This window comes from Scheffersomyces coipomensis, assembly GCF_036884675.1.
Source record: "Scheffersomyces coipomensis strain NRRL Y-17651 chromosome Unknown DFJ63scaffold_1, whole genome shotgun sequence".
In the NCBI taxonomy this organism is placed as follows: Eukaryota; Fungi; Ascomycota; class Pichiomycetes; order Serinales; family Debaryomycetaceae; genus Scheffersomyces; species Scheffersomyces coipomensis.
Window position 1 is genome coordinate 1,702,302 of NW_027042892.1, and position 17,669 is coordinate 1,719,970.

General features: G+C 31.3%; 10 protein-coding genes across 10 annotated transcripts; 7 read left to right on the top strand and 3 right to left on the bottom strand. All coding sequences in view use genetic code 12, as the record gives it.

Moving 5' to 3' along the window:
* The first annotated feature begins 127 nt into the window (after positions 1-127).
* DFJ63DRAFT_316843 (putative RNA methyltransferase) lies at positions 128-2,054 on the top strand. The gene has a single exon (XM_064906738.1). The coding sequence runs from the start codon at positions 187-189 to the stop codon at positions 1,603-1,605; it is 1,419 nt and encodes a 472-aa protein (XP_064764933.1). The 5' UTR covers positions 128-186; the 3' UTR covers positions 1,606-2,054.
* DFJ63DRAFT_28032 (uncharacterized protein) lies at positions 1,221-2,213 on the bottom strand. The gene has a single exon (XM_064904617.1). It carries the CDS (start codon positions 2,113-2,115, stop codon positions 1,660-1,662), a length of 456 nt encoding a protein of 151 aa, XP_064764934.1. The 5' UTR covers positions 2,116-2,213; the 3' UTR covers positions 1,221-1,659.
* On the top strand, positions 2,119-3,550 carry DFJ63DRAFT_321770 (uncharacterized protein; the record flags this gene model as incomplete). The annotated part of the gene is made up of 2 exons (XM_064907360.1): positions 2,119-2,140; positions 2,412-3,550. 2 exons carry the CDS (start codon positions 2,119-2,121, stop codon positions 3,548-3,550), a joined length of 1,161 nt encoding a protein of 386 aa, XP_064764935.1.
* Positions 3,551-6,458: 2,908 nt separating this feature from the next.
* Positions 6,459-7,499, top strand: DFJ63DRAFT_310746 (emp24/gp25L/p24 family/GOLD-domain-containing protein; the record flags this gene model as incomplete). Its single annotated transcript, XM_064905642.1, has 1 exon — positions 6,459-7,499. One exon carries the CDS (start codon positions 6,459-6,461, stop codon positions 7,497-7,499), a length of 1,041 nt encoding a protein of 346 aa, XP_064764936.1.
* Positions 7,500-8,027: 528 nt separating this feature from the next.
* DFJ63DRAFT_27555 (exosome non-catalytic core subunit) lies at positions 8,028-9,242 on the bottom strand. The gene has a single exon (XM_064904594.1). It carries the CDS (start codon positions 9,072-9,074, stop codon positions 8,058-8,060), a length of 1,017 nt encoding a protein of 338 aa, XP_064764937.1. The 5' UTR covers positions 9,075-9,242; the 3' UTR covers positions 8,028-8,057.
* A 142-nt stretch (positions 9,243-9,384) lies between these two features.
* On the top strand, positions 9,385-10,752 carry DFJ63DRAFT_321772 (tRNA (guanine) methyltransferase; the record flags this gene model as incomplete). Its single annotated transcript, XM_064907361.1, has 1 exon — positions 9,385-10,752. One exon carries the CDS (start codon positions 9,385-9,387, stop codon positions 10,750-10,752), a length of 1,368 nt encoding a protein of 455 aa, XP_064764938.1.
* Positions 10,753-10,915: 163 nt separating this feature from the next.
* On the top strand, positions 10,916-12,538 carry DFJ63DRAFT_27704 (uncharacterized protein). Its single transcript, XM_064904603.1, has one exon. It carries the CDS (start codon positions 11,080-11,082, stop codon positions 12,097-12,099), a length of 1,020 nt encoding a protein of 339 aa, XP_064764939.1. The 5' UTR covers positions 10,916-11,079; the 3' UTR covers positions 12,100-12,538.
* On the top strand, positions 12,313-14,244 carry DFJ63DRAFT_27751 (uncharacterized protein). The gene has a single exon (XM_064904607.1). It carries the CDS (start codon positions 12,527-12,529, stop codon positions 14,198-14,200), a length of 1,674 nt encoding a protein of 557 aa, XP_064764940.1. The 5' UTR covers positions 12,313-12,526; the 3' UTR covers positions 14,201-14,244.
* A 44-nt stretch (positions 14,245-14,288) lies between these two features.
* DFJ63DRAFT_333083 (uncharacterized protein) lies at positions 14,289-16,073 on the bottom strand (the record flags this gene model as incomplete). Its single annotated transcript, XM_064907792.1, has 1 exon — positions 14,289-16,073. One exon carries the CDS (start codon positions 16,071-16,073, stop codon positions 14,289-14,291), a length of 1,785 nt encoding a protein of 594 aa, XP_064764941.1.
* An 831-nt stretch (positions 16,074-16,904) lies between these two features.
* On the top strand, positions 16,905-17,318 carry DFJ63DRAFT_333084 (uncharacterized protein; the record flags this gene model as incomplete). The annotated part of the gene is made up of 1 exon (XM_064907793.1): positions 16,905-17,318. One exon carries the CDS (start codon positions 16,905-16,907, stop codon positions 17,316-17,318), a length of 414 nt encoding a protein of 137 aa, XP_064764942.1.
* Between the last annotated feature and the right edge of the window lie 351 nt (positions 17,319-17,669).

The window sequence follows — 17,669 nt, forward strand, 5'->3', positions numbered from 1 at the left end:
TCAGATGTAGATATAGCTTCTTGTACCCATTTGCCATCAATTTTCAAATCTGGCGACAACAATCAAAATTTTGAACATTTGGACACGACCACAATTTTTAAAAGGTATACGCTATAAATTTTTCAGCTCACTTATGATTTCTGTATAGTTTACGTAAGACCTTAAGAAATAGCTATAACGACGAAGATGATCAGAGGTTTAGGTATGAGGATACCTTCTGGGATCATTAAACGATCGACAATCCTATCTACAACATGTCGTTATCCAGGAATAATCTCAATTGGATCAATACATCGATTATCAACCAAACCAACTGATCCATCCCATTCAAAACCTTCATCATCATCATCATCAAATCCATTCCCTATAGATCCTAAACATATCCAACGACAAAAACAAGAAGAGAAATTATCCACTATTCAAAAATGGGCCAAATATTTCGAAAGTGAAGAATTTAAACGTGGAGGATTGACTTATTATTATGTTGGAGCTGGGATTTGTGTGATTATTGCATTTTATTATTATATGAGAGATAGATATTATGAAGATATTCAAATCAAACATGTTAAAGCTAAGTATGAACAAGATCCAAAATCATTATTGGAATATGAATTCTTAATGATGAAACGATTAAATAATGAAAAATTAAGACCTAAGGAAGATAAAAAGTTTAAGATTTATCAAATGATGAGAAAGGAATTCAGACGTAAGAATCTTTTGAATAAGGATGCTATCTTTGAACCTACACCAGAAGAATTAGAAGAATGGTATCAAAAGCAACCTCGTAGATCAATTAAGAAAGCTCCTATTTTAGATGAACCAATTGATAAGAAAGATGAAGTGATAGAACCAGAAGTTAAAGGTAATGATAATGTCAGTATCGTCCCTGCTGAAGATACTACTGAATTTTTCGAACAGAAAGCTGCTACTTATGATGATGCTATTAAATGGGAAGAAAGAGGTGTTTTAATGGGGAGAAGAAGACAATGGCTCATGAAACAGGTTCATGGTGATGTGTTAGAAGTGGCTTGTGGTACAGGAAGAAATATTCCATATTTATATCCTGAATTAATCAATTCGATTACTTTTCTTGATTCATCATCAAGGATGGTTGAACTTGCTAGTAAGAAATTTCAATCATATTTTCCTAGTTTTAAAAAAGTGGGATTTACAGTTGGTAAAGCAGAAGATTTAATTAATTTAGTTAAAGAAAATCAAGCTATAAAATACGATACAATTATTGAAACTTTTGGATTATGTGCCCATGAAGATCCTGTTCAAGCTCTTAAAAACATGAAAGAATTATTAAAACCAGGAGGTAGAATCATCTTATTGGAACATGGTAGAAGTACATGGGGATTCATTAATAATCATTTAGATTTTAGAAGTGAAAGAAGAATGAAAACTTGGGGATGTCGTTGGAATTTAGATATTCCTGAATTAATTGATGATGCAGGTTTGGATATCACTTATGAAAAGAGAGTTCATTTGGGAACCACTTATATGTTGATCTGTAAGAAACCGGAAGATCCAATGAATCAAAATGAAAAACCATTCATTAATAAGCTTTTTGGTAAAGATGTTTCTAAACCAATAGAAAAATAACCTTTGTAAATAGACAGACAGAATATATGTAAATAGTTTTTTTTATATGGATCATCATAAGTATACACCTTCTTGATCAGTATTAGGATCATCATCGTTTTGTATTTCATCATCTTTCTTGATATCAACTGGGATGCTATTATCGAGACTATTTAAATCATTGAAGATTTGAGCTTCTGATTTAATTTTGTCTTCATAACTGATGGTACCTCTATTAACCAATTCATCATGAATAGCTTTAATTCGAGATTTTTGTTCCTTGATAACGATTTTATTATCATCAATGGTTTCAGTATATAAAGTGGATAAATCCTTTAATTCCAATTCATTGGTATCATTCAAACTTAATTGATGTTTCATACTAGTGGTTTCTTGATATAATTCGTTATTGGTCTGGATTAATTTGGTTAATGAGTTTATGAGTTGTTTTTTAAGTGATTCAAGATTACTTTGTTGTAAATCCTTAATGGCCAATATGAATTGGTCTAGTTTTATTGGCTCAGATGACATGATATGATGTGTGTATCGATATGGGGTAGGTTAATTTGATAATGGCAAATTGAATATCGTCTGATCTAAATCGTGGTTTTGAAGAAGCTGCTCTTTTTTTTTCTGGTTTGGTTTACCGGGTGCAATCTCAAAATTGAAAATTTTTATAGAATCTGCAACCAAATCAATTCAAGACCAAATCATATTTAACAAGACAATGTTCGGGATTATACGAAGGAGTAGTGTAGGGATACTACTACCTACCATACGGAATAGGTTATCATTTTATTCGACTGTCACATCTCCTATTAATAAAGAAGAAATCTTTGAAAAACTTCAAAATATACCTCGAATTCATCCTCTATTACTTGAAAGAGCAGAATCAATCCAAAGTGAACATGATACAATCAGTCATCAATTATCAACTGGGAATGAGTTCAATCAAGAGTTAAGTACTAAGTTCTCCAACTTAGGGATTATCATTGATATTTTCAATCAATATAAGTTGAACTTGAGTAGTTTGGGAGATTTATTGGAAATAATAGATGAACCAAATCAAGATGATGAAATCTTAACTGAAGCACTTGAAGAAATCGATGATTTATTACCGAGTTTAACTAAGACGATTCGAACTTTACAAAATCGATTATTACCACCATTGAAATTTAATGATAAACCAACGATTATTGAATTAAGACCTGGGATTGGAGGTAATGAAGCTAGTTTATTCACCGAAGATTTAATGCAGATGTATATTAATTTCGCTAACCAACAGAAATGGAAATGGGAGATGGTTAGCAAAAGTGAAGGCAGTAATGGATTTGTTAATGAAGTGATTTTAAATATTAATGAACCAGGATCATATAATTCATTAAGATTTGAAAGTGGAGTTCATCGAGTTCAAAGAATCCCAAGTACTGAAAGTAAAGGTAGAATTCATACTTCTACATCAGCCGTAGTTATCTTACCTAAAATGTCCGAAGGGAATGAGAATTCCTTAAAAGATGATGAAAGACAATTTAAACTGGGTGAAGTTAGAATTGATACCATGAGAGCAGGAGGTAAAGGTGGTCAACATGTTAATACTACTGATTCAGCCGTTAGATTAGTTCATATACCTACTGGGATAATCGTCATGCAACAAGATGAAAGATCCCAACCTAAGAATAAAGCTAAAGCATTTTCAATATTAAGATCAAGATTAGCTCAATTAGAAAAAGAAAAAGAATATAATGATCAAAGAAAATTAAGGACTGATCAAGTTACTACCACTGATAGATCAGATAAGATACGTACTTATAATTATCCTCAAAATAGAGTTACTGATCATCGATGTGGGTTTTCATTACATGATTTACAAGGATGTATGAATGGAACTAAATTAGGTGAATTAATAGATAGATTAGAAGAACATGAATTTGAATCAAGATTACAAGATTTAATCAATAGTAAATAGGTGAGTAGCATTTGTAAATAGATTATTTATTACTGTAAATAGATACTATAACAATTATAGAAATCTTTTAGTAGAGAGGTTATACGTTGTAGTTATATGCCGGAAATCATCATTTTTTAAACCTTTTGTTCCCAAATAGGAAGTGGCTCATATTAAGCCAATGTTTTTGTCAGATCAAAGGTGGAGACAACTTTCACCTTAAACATTTCCTTTCATTATTTGCGTCTTTAAAGATATCAAAGTTTAATATAGACCAATATAAAGTACCTACTTGTGCAACTGTTATGGTTTAGATTGACCCGATAGTGATAAACGTTTGTCTTTAAGGTGTTCATATCCTGTTGGTGGAAAAGCTATCGTCAATATTCTGGAAGTGACGACCAATGGAATAAAAAAAAATAGAGTAGCACGCTTGGTAATCTCAGCAAACTTTGTATAATTCATATTTTACTGTTTAATAATCTGATTCTAATAATGACTTCGATTGGTTTGAGATTATTTGAATATTTAATAAGTTATATATTATATCTTTTACTATTTATATGAATTGCGGCGTAGTTAAGATAAAAGAATATTACGCTTCAAAAGAAATGTAATATGAATGTCTTTATACTTTCTTCAAAGTTTACTTTTTTTTGATTTGATAGCAGCGAATGCTTAATAATATACAATTTGACTATAGCTTGAACAAACACAGATCATTATCACAAATCATCAGGATCTTGTCTCTCCTATCCAACCTTTGATGACTTATTACTTAAATCACTAGCATAAGTAATGGTATCGTTCACCACAGCCAGATTATATAATGTTTGAGTTTACTATGGTCACGTAATTCTTTTGGATACCTAGCCTTATAATCTCTGCGATTGATAACACCAGCAATCAAGAATAGAGTACCATATATGGTAACATAGGCAGTTTTTTTCGTATTTCATTGGTTAATAATCTCAATCTAATAGCAGGATTCAATCACGGATTGATATTCTTTGAATAATTCATTATCACTTTTAACATTTCACTCTTATTTATATTAATTGTCAGTTAACCTGGACTAGCAAAGGTAAGTATAATTAAGCCTAAAATCTTATGCTTATAACATCTATATATTATATTCCTGTATATAGACCTTTTTTGCCATTTTACACATCTTTTAAGAAGGTGGGGATTGAATAATTAGGGGGAATTATAACCATTAATTAGTAGAGTTAGTTTATATTATATAGGTTTAACTTCATGATAAAATGATGTTTTGATAATGACTGGAATAAAATTTGTCGATCAATTGATAAGGTTTGATTATATTATCGATCGATAAGGATTAACAAGAAATCGATAGTTTTAGGTCGAATTACAAACTATTTTGTCTTGGTAGGGTTATAATTATTAAGCCTAGCCACGCCTCACCCCATTCTCAAATGAGATTAATATTTAATAGTAAGAGAGAGAGAGTTTATGTAGTGATGTGATCTTTTAGAAGATTCGTTAACGTTGATCACTATAGATATTGAATGATAGATCAGTGACAGTGTATGAAGATCAATATAACTTTAACCGTGTTTTGTCTGTCTGTCTGATTAATTGTTTAGTTAAGATCAAATAAGGACAAAAATGGAAATTTTTAATTTTTGGTGTTTTTGTGAAATGTTTTTTTTTTGTGTGAGAGAGAATTTGAAGTCCAGACACTCACAGACAGACACAGACAGTACCAAACAGACAGACAGACAATTGGTTGATGCATAGTTAAGCTTATTTCTATTACTGATAGTTGTATTGTTAATATCAATATATATATATAACTAATTAGGATTATTAATGAACAAGTTAGAAGAACTATATTAACCTATATTGTTATGAAATTGAAAAAGTTAAATTGATTTAAGGTACAACTAAATTCAATTCAACCAGCCATTTTGAACCCTCTTTAAACTTTATAGAAAATATCACGTGATGGATTTTGGACAAAAATAAAATACAAAAAAAGAAATTTTAATTTCCCGTTTTAGACAATCTTATTATTTTTAATTTTTAATTTTTAATTTTTAATTTAACAGACAGTGAAAATTTTCACTTTGAATGACATAGTATATAGAGTATAGCCATCACCTTGGCAAATAATTAAATTAAATGATATGATAAGAGTTGTAAGTTATAAGTAGTTGTTCATCTCTATCGTTAACGAAGACAGAATAAGCATTCCCTATTGAGTTCATATAATATTCAACTTTAATAGGAGTACAAAATAGACACTCACATCACAGACAGACAAAAACAGACAGACAAAAATAAGAGCACAAAAAAATAAATAATCATAACAGACAGACAGACACAAACAGCCAAAAAGTAAGGCAGCCAGAAAGAGAGAAAGGACCACCAAAGACAGAGAAATCATCAAAACATCTTTCTTCTTCTTCTTCTTCCTTGTTCTTTCCTCTCGATCAATTCATTTAGTTTACAACCACCATCCATCAACCATCCATCCATCCATCCATCAACTGTTGATACCCCCCTCCCCCCTTACAGTCATCATCACGATAACTTCACGACATTCGCTTTATCTACTTCAAAAAAGACATACACAAACCCGTTGTTTCCTTTTTCCTTTCCACTCCATTCCAGTCGAGTCTTTGTTTTTTTTCTTAGTTTTTAACCCATCAAGAGATCCCATTTTACCTCCCCATCTGATCTCCTCATCTATCTTACTACTATCTAGATCCATCTTAATACTTTCATCATCCTTTAATCCAACTACTGATCATCCTTCAAATCACCCTTTGGTTTTTTATCTTTTCCATCAAAAAACTTTTTTACTTGTCATTAATCATTAAGCATCGTTATACTTTTTTATAACTTTAAAACATCATCGACTTGCTTCGTCTCATTATACATATATCACTCATCTATCATCATGCCGAGAATATCATCATCATCATCATCATCCTCATCCTCCTCATTCCTATCTTATCCCCCCTTTTCATCGAAATCTATAATACTATCGCTATTATCATTCTTTTTTCTATTTCCTGGTTATATAAATGGCCTTGGATTCTCTGTTCCTGCCATCAAAGCGGGCGATTCATCGAAATATTCATCCAAGAATCATTTGTTTAACTGTGTAAGTTATCCTACTGTTAAAGATGATATTGTTTTGGTTCGTATCAAATCAGGTGATAAATTACCAAGTCAAACTTTAAATTTAAATATCTTTGATGATGATAATAATAGTTTAAGATCTCAAATTGATATTTCAAATGATATAAATTTCATGTTTACCAATTTAAACAATCCTATTTATGTTAATGAAGATGATTCAACTTTAAAATCTAATAATGTGATTGATCAAATAAAGCGTTCATCCAATAATTTATTTGGAAATGGTAACAATAATAATAATAATAATATGGCTGATGTCGATAAAGCTAAAGCAGATGAATTAATCAATAGTGATCAAGGAAAATCGTTAATTTATATTTGTTTTGATAATCTTTATGCTGATAAATCATGGTCATTTGCAGCTCAACCTCGTGATATTGAATTATTTGTTGATATTAAAAATATGAGTACTATTAAAGAAACTAATTATAATAATTTTGCCCAATATTTCCAACGTTTCACATCTCAAGAATCCAAACGTGAACAATCATCAACTGATCCATCATCATCAGTTTCAGCCGCTTTAAATAATAAAGAATTTACAAAACAAGATTTTGAAAATGAAATTCAATTTTTAAAAACTGAATTACAAAATGTAATTGGGAATTTAGAAAATTCAGGTATAATATTACAAAGTTTAATGGAACAAGAATTTAAATTAAGAGATGTTAATGAAGAAATCTTTGAAGATTATACTAAAAATTCAGTTATTTTAATCATTTGTATTGTTGTATTTGGTTTAGCTCAAATAATTTATTTCAAAGTTTATTTAAGAAGAAGAAAGATCCTTTATTGATCCCCACTTATCTTCCTTCCTCATATCATAAAATATATATAAAAAAAAGAATCATGCATGCATAATCCCCATCCCTGTTCACATTCCCAATTTCATTTTCATTGTTTACTTCTAATTCATTAATACATATCATAGGTCATTTATTTGTCTTATCTTTAATATTTTCACTTGTCATAATCATAATCAGTCATTTCAATTCAATACATCTCATCATTACCTTTCTTGTCATCATCATCAATGAAAAAAAGCAAATTTAATCCTAATCCTCTAGTGTTGATTATTATTATTTTTAAAAAAAAAATCAAAATTAAAAATTAATTTGAAAATTTGTAATTCATTCCATATATCACCTAATTCCTGTTATTGTTGTTGTTTTCCCTTCTATTACTTGAATTTTTTAGCATTATTTTCTTTTCTCTTCACATTCTAAAACCAACCAACCAACCTACCATTCGTAAGTATGGATTCATATATCTATATATATATATCATCATGTTTAATATAATATTATTTATTGAAAAGAAGTATTTATGTATCTATGTACGTATGTATTCTCTATTAACCTCTCATCTTTTCATTATTAATGATCTCTTGACATATAGTCTCCATCGAATCTTTATCAATCAAACTACCAACATTCATATATGATAAACTTGATTCATACCCCATAATGATTCTTGGTTCTGTAATACCTAATTCACAAAAACTTAATGCTTTAATGATATTATAATATCGAGTTATATTAGATCGAATAGCATTGGTTATATTACTATCATTCTTATCACTATAGATTTCCCATGAACTTTCTTCTTCTAATCTTGTTATAGCAGGTGATGCACCATTATTATGAATATTAATGTTAGTAGTATTATTGTTTTGATTATTGAGGTTGGTTTTATATAACCAAATATATCCATTAACTCCAAGGACACAACTTATATTACCGGGTAAATCAAAGGCATGATTCTTTGATTTGATAATTAATGATGAGGGCACTTTTAAAAACATTCCATTTCTTAATTTCCCATATTTTAATGATCTAGTATGTAATGAAGCAATACCATTATTAAAAATAGTTTGAACTTCAGCATTTAAAAGATCACCTTCCTTTAAAAAATTCCTCATTTGTAATTCATCAGTCTCACTCTTCCTTCTTAAGATCCCTCCTGGTAAATTAACTGATCCTAACATCAATACAGCATCTTGTTTAGCTCCAATATCAACTTTCCATCGTTTATTTCCAACCTCAGTAATCCTACCCACAATATGATCCCCAGTTTCAGGTTGATACCTTCCTCGAATCGGTATCACACTCAATAATCGATTAACACGAGATACATTCCCTGCCACACTGGAATATGTCTTGTCTTCTATGAAATATGTCCCATGACCTTTCATCCATATTGGATCTTCAGTGATTAATTCTCCAGGTGTAACAATCGATGAATTATTATTAGTGAATTCTCCATCGTTATGGTTGTTTCCTAACATTTCTATGTCTGAGTCATCATCTTCGTCTTCGTACCCTCTGGACCTGCTTGGTTTGGTTATGTTTATCACTTCTGTAACGTCCATTGTGGTGATAGTTCTTTCCCTTGAACACTATTGCTTAACAGTTGATACTCATCAAATGAATTTTTTTTTTTGATTTTGGCTGCTCACAGTTTTTTTTTCACAATTTTGCGGACAGTTCAAAAATCTCATCATGATCGATTGATTCACCACAGTGTTGTTAGTGTGTTGATAGCATTTCAATTCGTTTATGATAGGTAGTCTCCTCTTCTTCCGGCGACTAGCAGTACAAGCAAGATATTCACCATACATACAATCACCCCTCATTAGGACATTCCATAAACAAAATAAATCAGATAGAAGAGATTTCATGATGACTCAATTTGGACCACCTACAAATCGATCAATGAAACAATTGGATCGTTCCTTCTTTAAGAAAGATATTGCATTGATCGTAGCGTATTTTCCTAAACCTACTCATTTAGCGGAATTCGTTAAAATCTGTAAGAATGATATCTTATATTTACCATCTATAAAACATATTGTTAATGTGGAAGATTCCAAAGGGGTGCTTTTAAGACAAGATTTAACCATGGACAATTATCAAGAATCAGTGTCAGATGCTACTAAAGTCAAAATTGATGAATATAATATCGAAATCAAACCTTATACTTTGAATTTAACTTATGATTACTGGAAACCTGATGATATTTTAAGAGCTATTTTACCAGAAGAATTATTAGATGAAATACCATCTGGATTCGCTCAAGCTGGTCATATTGCTCATTTAAACTTACGAGATGAATTCAAACCTTATGGTTCACTTATTGGCCAAGTTATTCTTGATAAAAACCCCAAAGTGAGAACTGTGGTTGATAAAGTTGATACCATCGATACTAAATTTAGAACATTTAAAATGAATGTTTTAGCAGGTGAAGATAATCTTTTAGTTGAACAAAATGAAAGTGGATGTAAATTTAAATTTGATTTTTCGGAAGTTTATTGGAATTCAAGATTAAGTACTGAACATGATAGATTAATTACTAAATTTAAATCTCATGAAGTTGTGGTTGATGTATTTGCTGGGGTTGGACCATTTGCAGTTCCTGCTGCTAAAAAGGAAGTCATTGTCTTAGCTAATGATTTAAATCCTGCTTCTTACAAATATTTAAAAGAAAATATCACATCAAATCATGTTGATTTATTCATAAAACCTTATAATTTAGATGGAAGAGAAATTATAAGGAAATCACCTCAATTATTATTAGATTGGATATCTGATACTCCATCATCAAGTATTGAAAAGACGATTGTTAAGAGACGTAAAATAGTTGAAAATAATCAAACTCAAGTAGTAAGAGAAACTCAAACTAAATCGATTATAATACCAAAATATATAAGTCAATTCGTCATGAATTTACCGGATTCAGCCTTAACATTCTTAGATGAATTCATTGGACTTTATGCTGGAGTTGAAACTCAAGTCAAACAAGATCCAAATTTTAAATTACCCATTATAAACGTTCATTGCTTTGAAAAGTTCAATGCTCAAGAACAACCGGAACCTTCCTTAGAAGAATTACATAAAAGAGTTCATCAAAAAATCATTAAATTGATTGATTATGATTTACCATTTGAAAAATTTGAATTTCATTTAGTTAGAAAAGTAGCTCCTACTAAGCCAATGTTTTGCGTTTCATTTGAATTACCTGAACAAGTGGCATTTAAGAAGAGAACGTGAGCGTAAGTTAAATTAACGGCTCATTGGATCCGATCATATAATATAATATCATATCATATTTGTATATAGCTAGCTAATTTAATATAAGCTATAATTGTAAATCTTTCAAAAAGCGCAAAATCAATTAAAATCGGAGGACCGGTTTCTCATAATAATTTTTTTTTCCGGTGGAACTTACTTTTGGTGAAAAGGCGGAATCAGCTTTGAAAGGCGGAATCAAAAAAGATAAGACCATATATGTATAACAGTTTGATATTGTATAAAAAGGGTCCAATATCTTGATTGAATGGGTTTGATATAGTCCATACTACAACAACTACCAGGATCATGACTACTGAAAATCCATTAAAGATTGTTGATATCTCTGAAATCAACCAATCAACAGCTGAGGAATTATATGATGCAGCCACAAGTCAAGGTTTCTTATTTGTGGAAGGACATGGTTTCAGTCAAGATGAAATCGATACTGTTTTTAAACTTTCTAAACAATTCTTTGAATTGGATAGTTCATACAAGACTAAATATGCCATTGATTCTTCAAATCATGGGTATGCTGATTTTGGAGGGGAGAATTTAGATCCTAAAGGTCAAAAGAAAGGTGAACCAAAGGAAGCTCTTAATATTACAGATTTGAATTTCTTAACTGGTAAGTCTTCTAAGGAAATCCCTGATTGGTTTTATGAAGACCCAGAAAGAGAAAGAATAATATCAGATATTGTGGGAAGATTTTATGAATTATCCATTAAAATCCTTAAATTATTAGCCATTGGACTTAAAATTGATGATTCAGATGAAGTTAAAGGTGAAGATTGGTTTCAATCTCGTCATAGTCCTTCTAAAGTATCAGGATCGACTTTAAGATTCTTACATTATCCTGGTCAAAAGAGTTTAAATCCCGAAACAGTGATTAGAGCTGGTGCTCATACTGATTATGGGTCAGTTACATTATTATTCCAACAAGAAAATCAAGAAGGATTAGAAATTTATTCTCCTATTAGTAAACAATGGGAACCAGTTCCCTTTGTTGGAGCTGATAAATCGAAATCCACCACTGCAGGTCCACCATTAGTTGTAAATATTGGTGATATATTAAGTTATTGGACAGCTGGTGTATTAAAATCAACTATTCATAGAGTTAAATTCCCTGCTAAAGTTCAAATCACAGGTCAAGATCGTTATTCGATTGTATTTTTCAGTCAACCAAATGATGAAGCTTTATTAGAACCTGTTCCAAGTGCGGCAGTTAAATCAATTCAAAATAGAGGTGCCAATAATGCAGTAACTCATATTACTGCAAAACAACATCTAGATAATAGATTGGCTGCTACTTATGGTTGGACTAAGTAAATGTAATTATGGAGACAAGATGCGCTTTTGTCCTTTATATAGTGTGAATCAATATAAGAATTATTTATTACAAGACAACCTCTTTCACTGTAATGGTTTATTTTGATGTGGTTGGACTTAGATCATCATCTCTCCATCTCCACATATGAGATCATATATACCCCATGTTCGTTCAATATATACTATGGGGAGATTCAGTATTAAATGTTCGTTGCATTTGGGGTCGGCTTTTTGCACAAAATGAACTTCCTAATTGGGTATACGATTGCGTTCTTCAGATAAGCGCGCGGTAACACTCCAAATAAGGTCAAATTATACTTTCAAGGCAAAGATGACTTGGTGATAGATATTGTTTAGATCATTTCTACTTCTTCTTCTTCTTGGTGTTCCAATTTAGTGTGGTATCTCTATGCCAAATCAATATTAAATGTCCCAATTATCATCTCCTCAAGGATATGAACCTTATCATGGCATCAAATCACCAAACTCAATCCAAGAGCAAGATGTTCAATTAGCTAGTGATCCTCTTGAAGTTATTGAAATCATTAATGAACAAGAATTAAAGAATTACCGACTTGGGGTTATACTATTGGTGGTGGCAGTTAGTACTTGGATGGTGGGATTGGAATTGGTTAATGTCATATTGAAAGGTGATGATTATCATAAACCATGGATGTTTTCTGTTGTTACTGGATCATGCTTCACTTTAAATTTGATTCCTGAATTGATATCATTCATAAAGAGTCTATTCAAACCCCTGAAACAGAGAATTGATGACGACGACGAAGTCACAGAAGGTTCATCTGATCAACCTCTCCTTGGATCATCTTCATCCCATCATAAATCAATTGAAAAATTAATTGCTGATGAATATACTCAAGGTCCACGAGAATTATCATCAAAGGAAATCTTCATACTAGCTTTACAAATGGCTATCATTTACTACTTATATAACTTATTTGCCATGTCAAGTTTACAATTCACATCTGCCTCCAATCAAACGGTCCTTGGTTCAACCACTTCCATATTCACATTATTAATCTGTAGTTATCTTAAAATCGATAGATTCACCCTTAAGAAAGTAGTATGTGTGGTTATCAGTTGTTTTGGAGTTTTCTTGGTTAATTTCAGTGAATCAAGTAAAGAACCTAAAGATGGTAATAAATTCATCCCCAAGAATCCAAAATTAGGTAATTCTCTTGCCTTATGTGGAGCTTTAATGTATGCTATTTATTTAATTGTTATGAAAGTTAATATTGGAACTGGTGAAAAGACCACTAATGAAAGAAAATTATTTGGATATATTGGAATTACAACTTTTATGATTGGTATTCCAATCTTATATATAGTTGATAAATTTAATATTGAAAAATTTGATTTCCCACCTCCATCTAATACGATTTTAATTCTGATACTTATTAATGGGACTTTTTCAGTCATATCAGATTATACCACGGTCTTGGCAATGTTATTAACTAGTCCCTTGGTAACTTCATTATCGTTAACCTCTTCTATTCCCATCACCATATTTATAGATTGGATTATTATGACATCTACATCGGAAGGAAATTCAAAATCATCAAAGGGATTCCTGTACTTTTTAGGGATTATAAGTATTTTATTAGCTGTGATTTTGGTTAATATTAATATTACCTCTGAAAATGAATTAATTGGAGAAGTAATTGAAGAAGCATTAGAAGGAGCCATTAGAGAAGATGAAGTCTTATCGCCTATATTATCACCATTATTATCACCTCGCGCTAATAATCCAATTGAAGTTAATTCACCTCATTTCCCTATTCAAGTTGGAGTTAATAGTTCTAATATCCTAGGAAAATTTTCACCAAAATTAGATGGGAAATTCGGTAAACAACCTCCATTAATTCGTCAATTATCGGGTTTTAATCTTAATCAAAATAATATTCATAATCATAATAATTCACCGTTAAATCTTAATCATTCGAATAAATTATATACGGTTGAATCTCATAATCAAGCTAATTTAGTGGTTATATCAGGAGGTAATCATCAATATCATGTCAAGAATATAGAACCCTCTTCCTCAACATCAACAGATATCGATGAAAGATTAAATAGATAGAGATAAGTAAATTGTATATGTATTTATATTTCACCATTAATAATATTTATAAATAAAAAAGTATATAAAAAAAAAGGTCTCTATAACTCTAATCTCTATTGATACTGGTATGTAATTTATGTTCTCTCATGAACAATGAAGTGGCAAAACCCACAATAACAGTAATAACACTAAACCAGAATGCCCCTCTACAACCATTTGCATACGAATCAATAATAGCTTGTTTGATTAAGGCTGTAGGAGCATGGTTTGAATAATTTGTATTGGCCAAAGCTTGAGCGATAATCTCAGCGGCTTCATCTTTATCAGGAACTAATGCATAAATCTTAGTATATAAATTTGATCTTAATAAATTTTGGAAAATGGCAGAGGCAATAGCAACACCTAAAGTCGAACCAGTCGATCTAAAAGTATATTGGATTGAAGTTGTACAAGCTTGGTATTTAGCTGGGACTGCCGCAATTAATGATAATAATGTTACAGTCAACATACTTGAATAACCTAAACCTGAAGGTAATAACAATACAAATTGTTCCCAAGTTGGAATCTCTGGACTAATACATAAGATTCTAATCACTCCAATTACTGATAATATCCCTACTGCGATGGTGAAATTATAATATTTACCGGTACTACGCATGTAAATACCAGCTCCGATGGATCCAATGGATACTCCAAAGAAATTTGGAACTAATCTTAATCCATTTTGAGTAGCGGTGAATTGCATGACAGAAGTATAGTAGACAGGGATATAGAATAAATAAGTGAAAATTCCCATAGTATAAAACCAATTAGTTAATGATGATGCCAAAATGGTTCTATTGGCTAATAAGTGGATTGGAATGATTGGTTCTTCTGAAACATATGCTTCAACATAACCAAAGGCACCTAAAAGGAAGAATGAGGTGGAAACAAGGGCAATGAATGTGTTTGAAGAATATGGAATATCTTTACCCCCTAATGAAGCGGCAGTTAAGATTAACATTAAAGAACTTACTAAACAGAATGAACCTAAGAAATCTACTCTTTTTAATTTTTGTCTGATATCAACTCCATGAGCTCCTAAACCAGGTGAACCTTCAGGTAAATTAAGATTCAAATAAAGTGAAACACCAAGAACGACAGCTAATGGGACTTGTAAAATAAATACATATTTCCAACCGAAATAATCGGCAATTAAACCACCAACCATACCACCTGAGGCTGAACCTAAGCCAAAGAATACATTAGCTAAGCCTTGATAAAATCCTCTATCTCTTAAGGGGATTAAATCAGACATAGTAATGGTACCTAATGAAGTTAATCCTGAACCACCAATACCAGTAACAAATCTTCCAATTACTAACCAGAATAATGAATCAGTAACACAAATCATACAACCCACGGCAAAGAAGGCACAACATAACATTAATAAATTCTTTCTACCAAAGATATCGGATAATTTACCAAATAAAGGTTGGAAGGCTGAACAAGATAATAAATAAGCAGTTGCAATCCAAGATATATTTGAAATACTTTTTAAATCAGATGCAATTAAAGTTAATAAAGTAGTAACCACTGTCATATCCAAAGCAGCCAAATAAGCAGCCATGAATAAAGATGAGATGACAGTGAATAATTGACGTTTGGGTAAGGCATAACCACCATTATCATCGGCTGAACTGATAGTATCTTCACTGGATGAAGCTTGAATGGCACCATATGAATGAGATTTTAATTGAGCATTACTGATAAGACCTTCATCTTCAGCAGCCAATTCACCAGCAATAATTCCTGCTCCACCAGCCGAACTATCTTTGATGATGTTTGGATGTAAATGAGGAAGATGGTGATGTTGGTCCTTCGATGAATTATCAGTCGTCCCTGTAGTCATGTTGTCTGAAGGAGTAAATAATCTTGTTATCTATAGTGAGTTACTAATTAATGAAAAATATTTCGATCAACGAAACTGTGGCTATTGACAATGTTTTAAACAAATCCTGGTAACACTTTACCGAGTCAATATAGATATATATATATATATATAGTGAACTTAACAATTGTCAAGGAGTCAATGGGTCAATCGGTATATTATAGTAATTATGAAGAAAAGGGTTAATCTTTTTCAAATTTATCAAATGATAATAGATAAAAGGATTTTAAGCCTATTTAGTCGATTTGTCCGGTATAGGGCATTTTTCCTTTTCGATTTCCGCCTCTGTTTGGTCATGTGAGCGGAATTCTTTATCATAAATTCCGATAAAACTATAATTATAATTGGCTTGCAAGGAATATAAGGAAGTGGAATTTTATAAAAAGTTAATTGACGGGGCTAAGCATATATATATGATTATCTATTGATAACTTTATATCATAGGCCGATTACTTTAAATTTGTTGTGATCGGCTATAAGAGTCAAATCAATACGGTTAAGTAAATCTTTAAAATGCCTCATACTGGTAGAGTCAGTTTCATATCTAGTTTTGACTTCTTGTACAAGTATGTTTCAATAGGTTGATATAAATCTATGGTAACTGATGGTTTTTGACTTATATCAGTTTTGTGGTAAGTAGCTTTATTGGTAGCGTTTATATTATTTGTGTGGATACGCGTCCCTTTTTCCAATTTTGTCAGATCTGCTAACAAACGACTCATACGACCCTATGAAGTAAACAGAAGGAAAGATCATCTAGTATACACAAGTACAGTCTATATACTCATCATCATGTCAGATACAATTCAAATCAATAATGAGGTCCCCACTGTAATAGCGAACTTGGTACCTGTTCATATCGAATACTCAGGTCCAGCAGCTACTAAAGAATATTTCACTCCTTCAAAGACATCAGAAAACTCCCAAGATATAGCTTACTTCAGAGGTTGTAAATTCATAGGTGATAAAGTTGATTTCAATGATAAATATACCGCATATATTATGAATAAATCGGAATCATTAGTACGAGTTGAAGATAATGAAAATGATTATAATGGTGACAATGTCAAATCAGTTAGTACTTATATTCCTATTGCTAAATTCAATAGTATTAACGTTTATGGTCATGATACCCGAATAGCTGAAAACAATCAATGGCTGTTATTAAAAGAATGGAATGAAATCAGTGATATTATCCATTCATAGATATTACCGTTGTCGAGTTCAAGAGTGGAACGATCACTAAAATCTTTTCACCTGCTTTAATAAGTTGAGGAGATGGATTAGTTACCCTCTATGTATATTAGTTGTTCATATAGAAAGAATATATATCTTAAAGTACCATCTGATGTTATACCAATCTGTTTCTACTATGACGTAAATTTGAAAAATTTCTGGTGCGATATCTAGGACCCCCCGCCATCTCTATATAAAATAGACGTGAAATTCCTATTCCTACCAAATATCCATCCCACTGATTTGAATATCAACAGATGAAGGATGTCTGGTGGTATTAGTGGGTTGTTTGTATCTGATTCAGAATATGACACTGGTGAA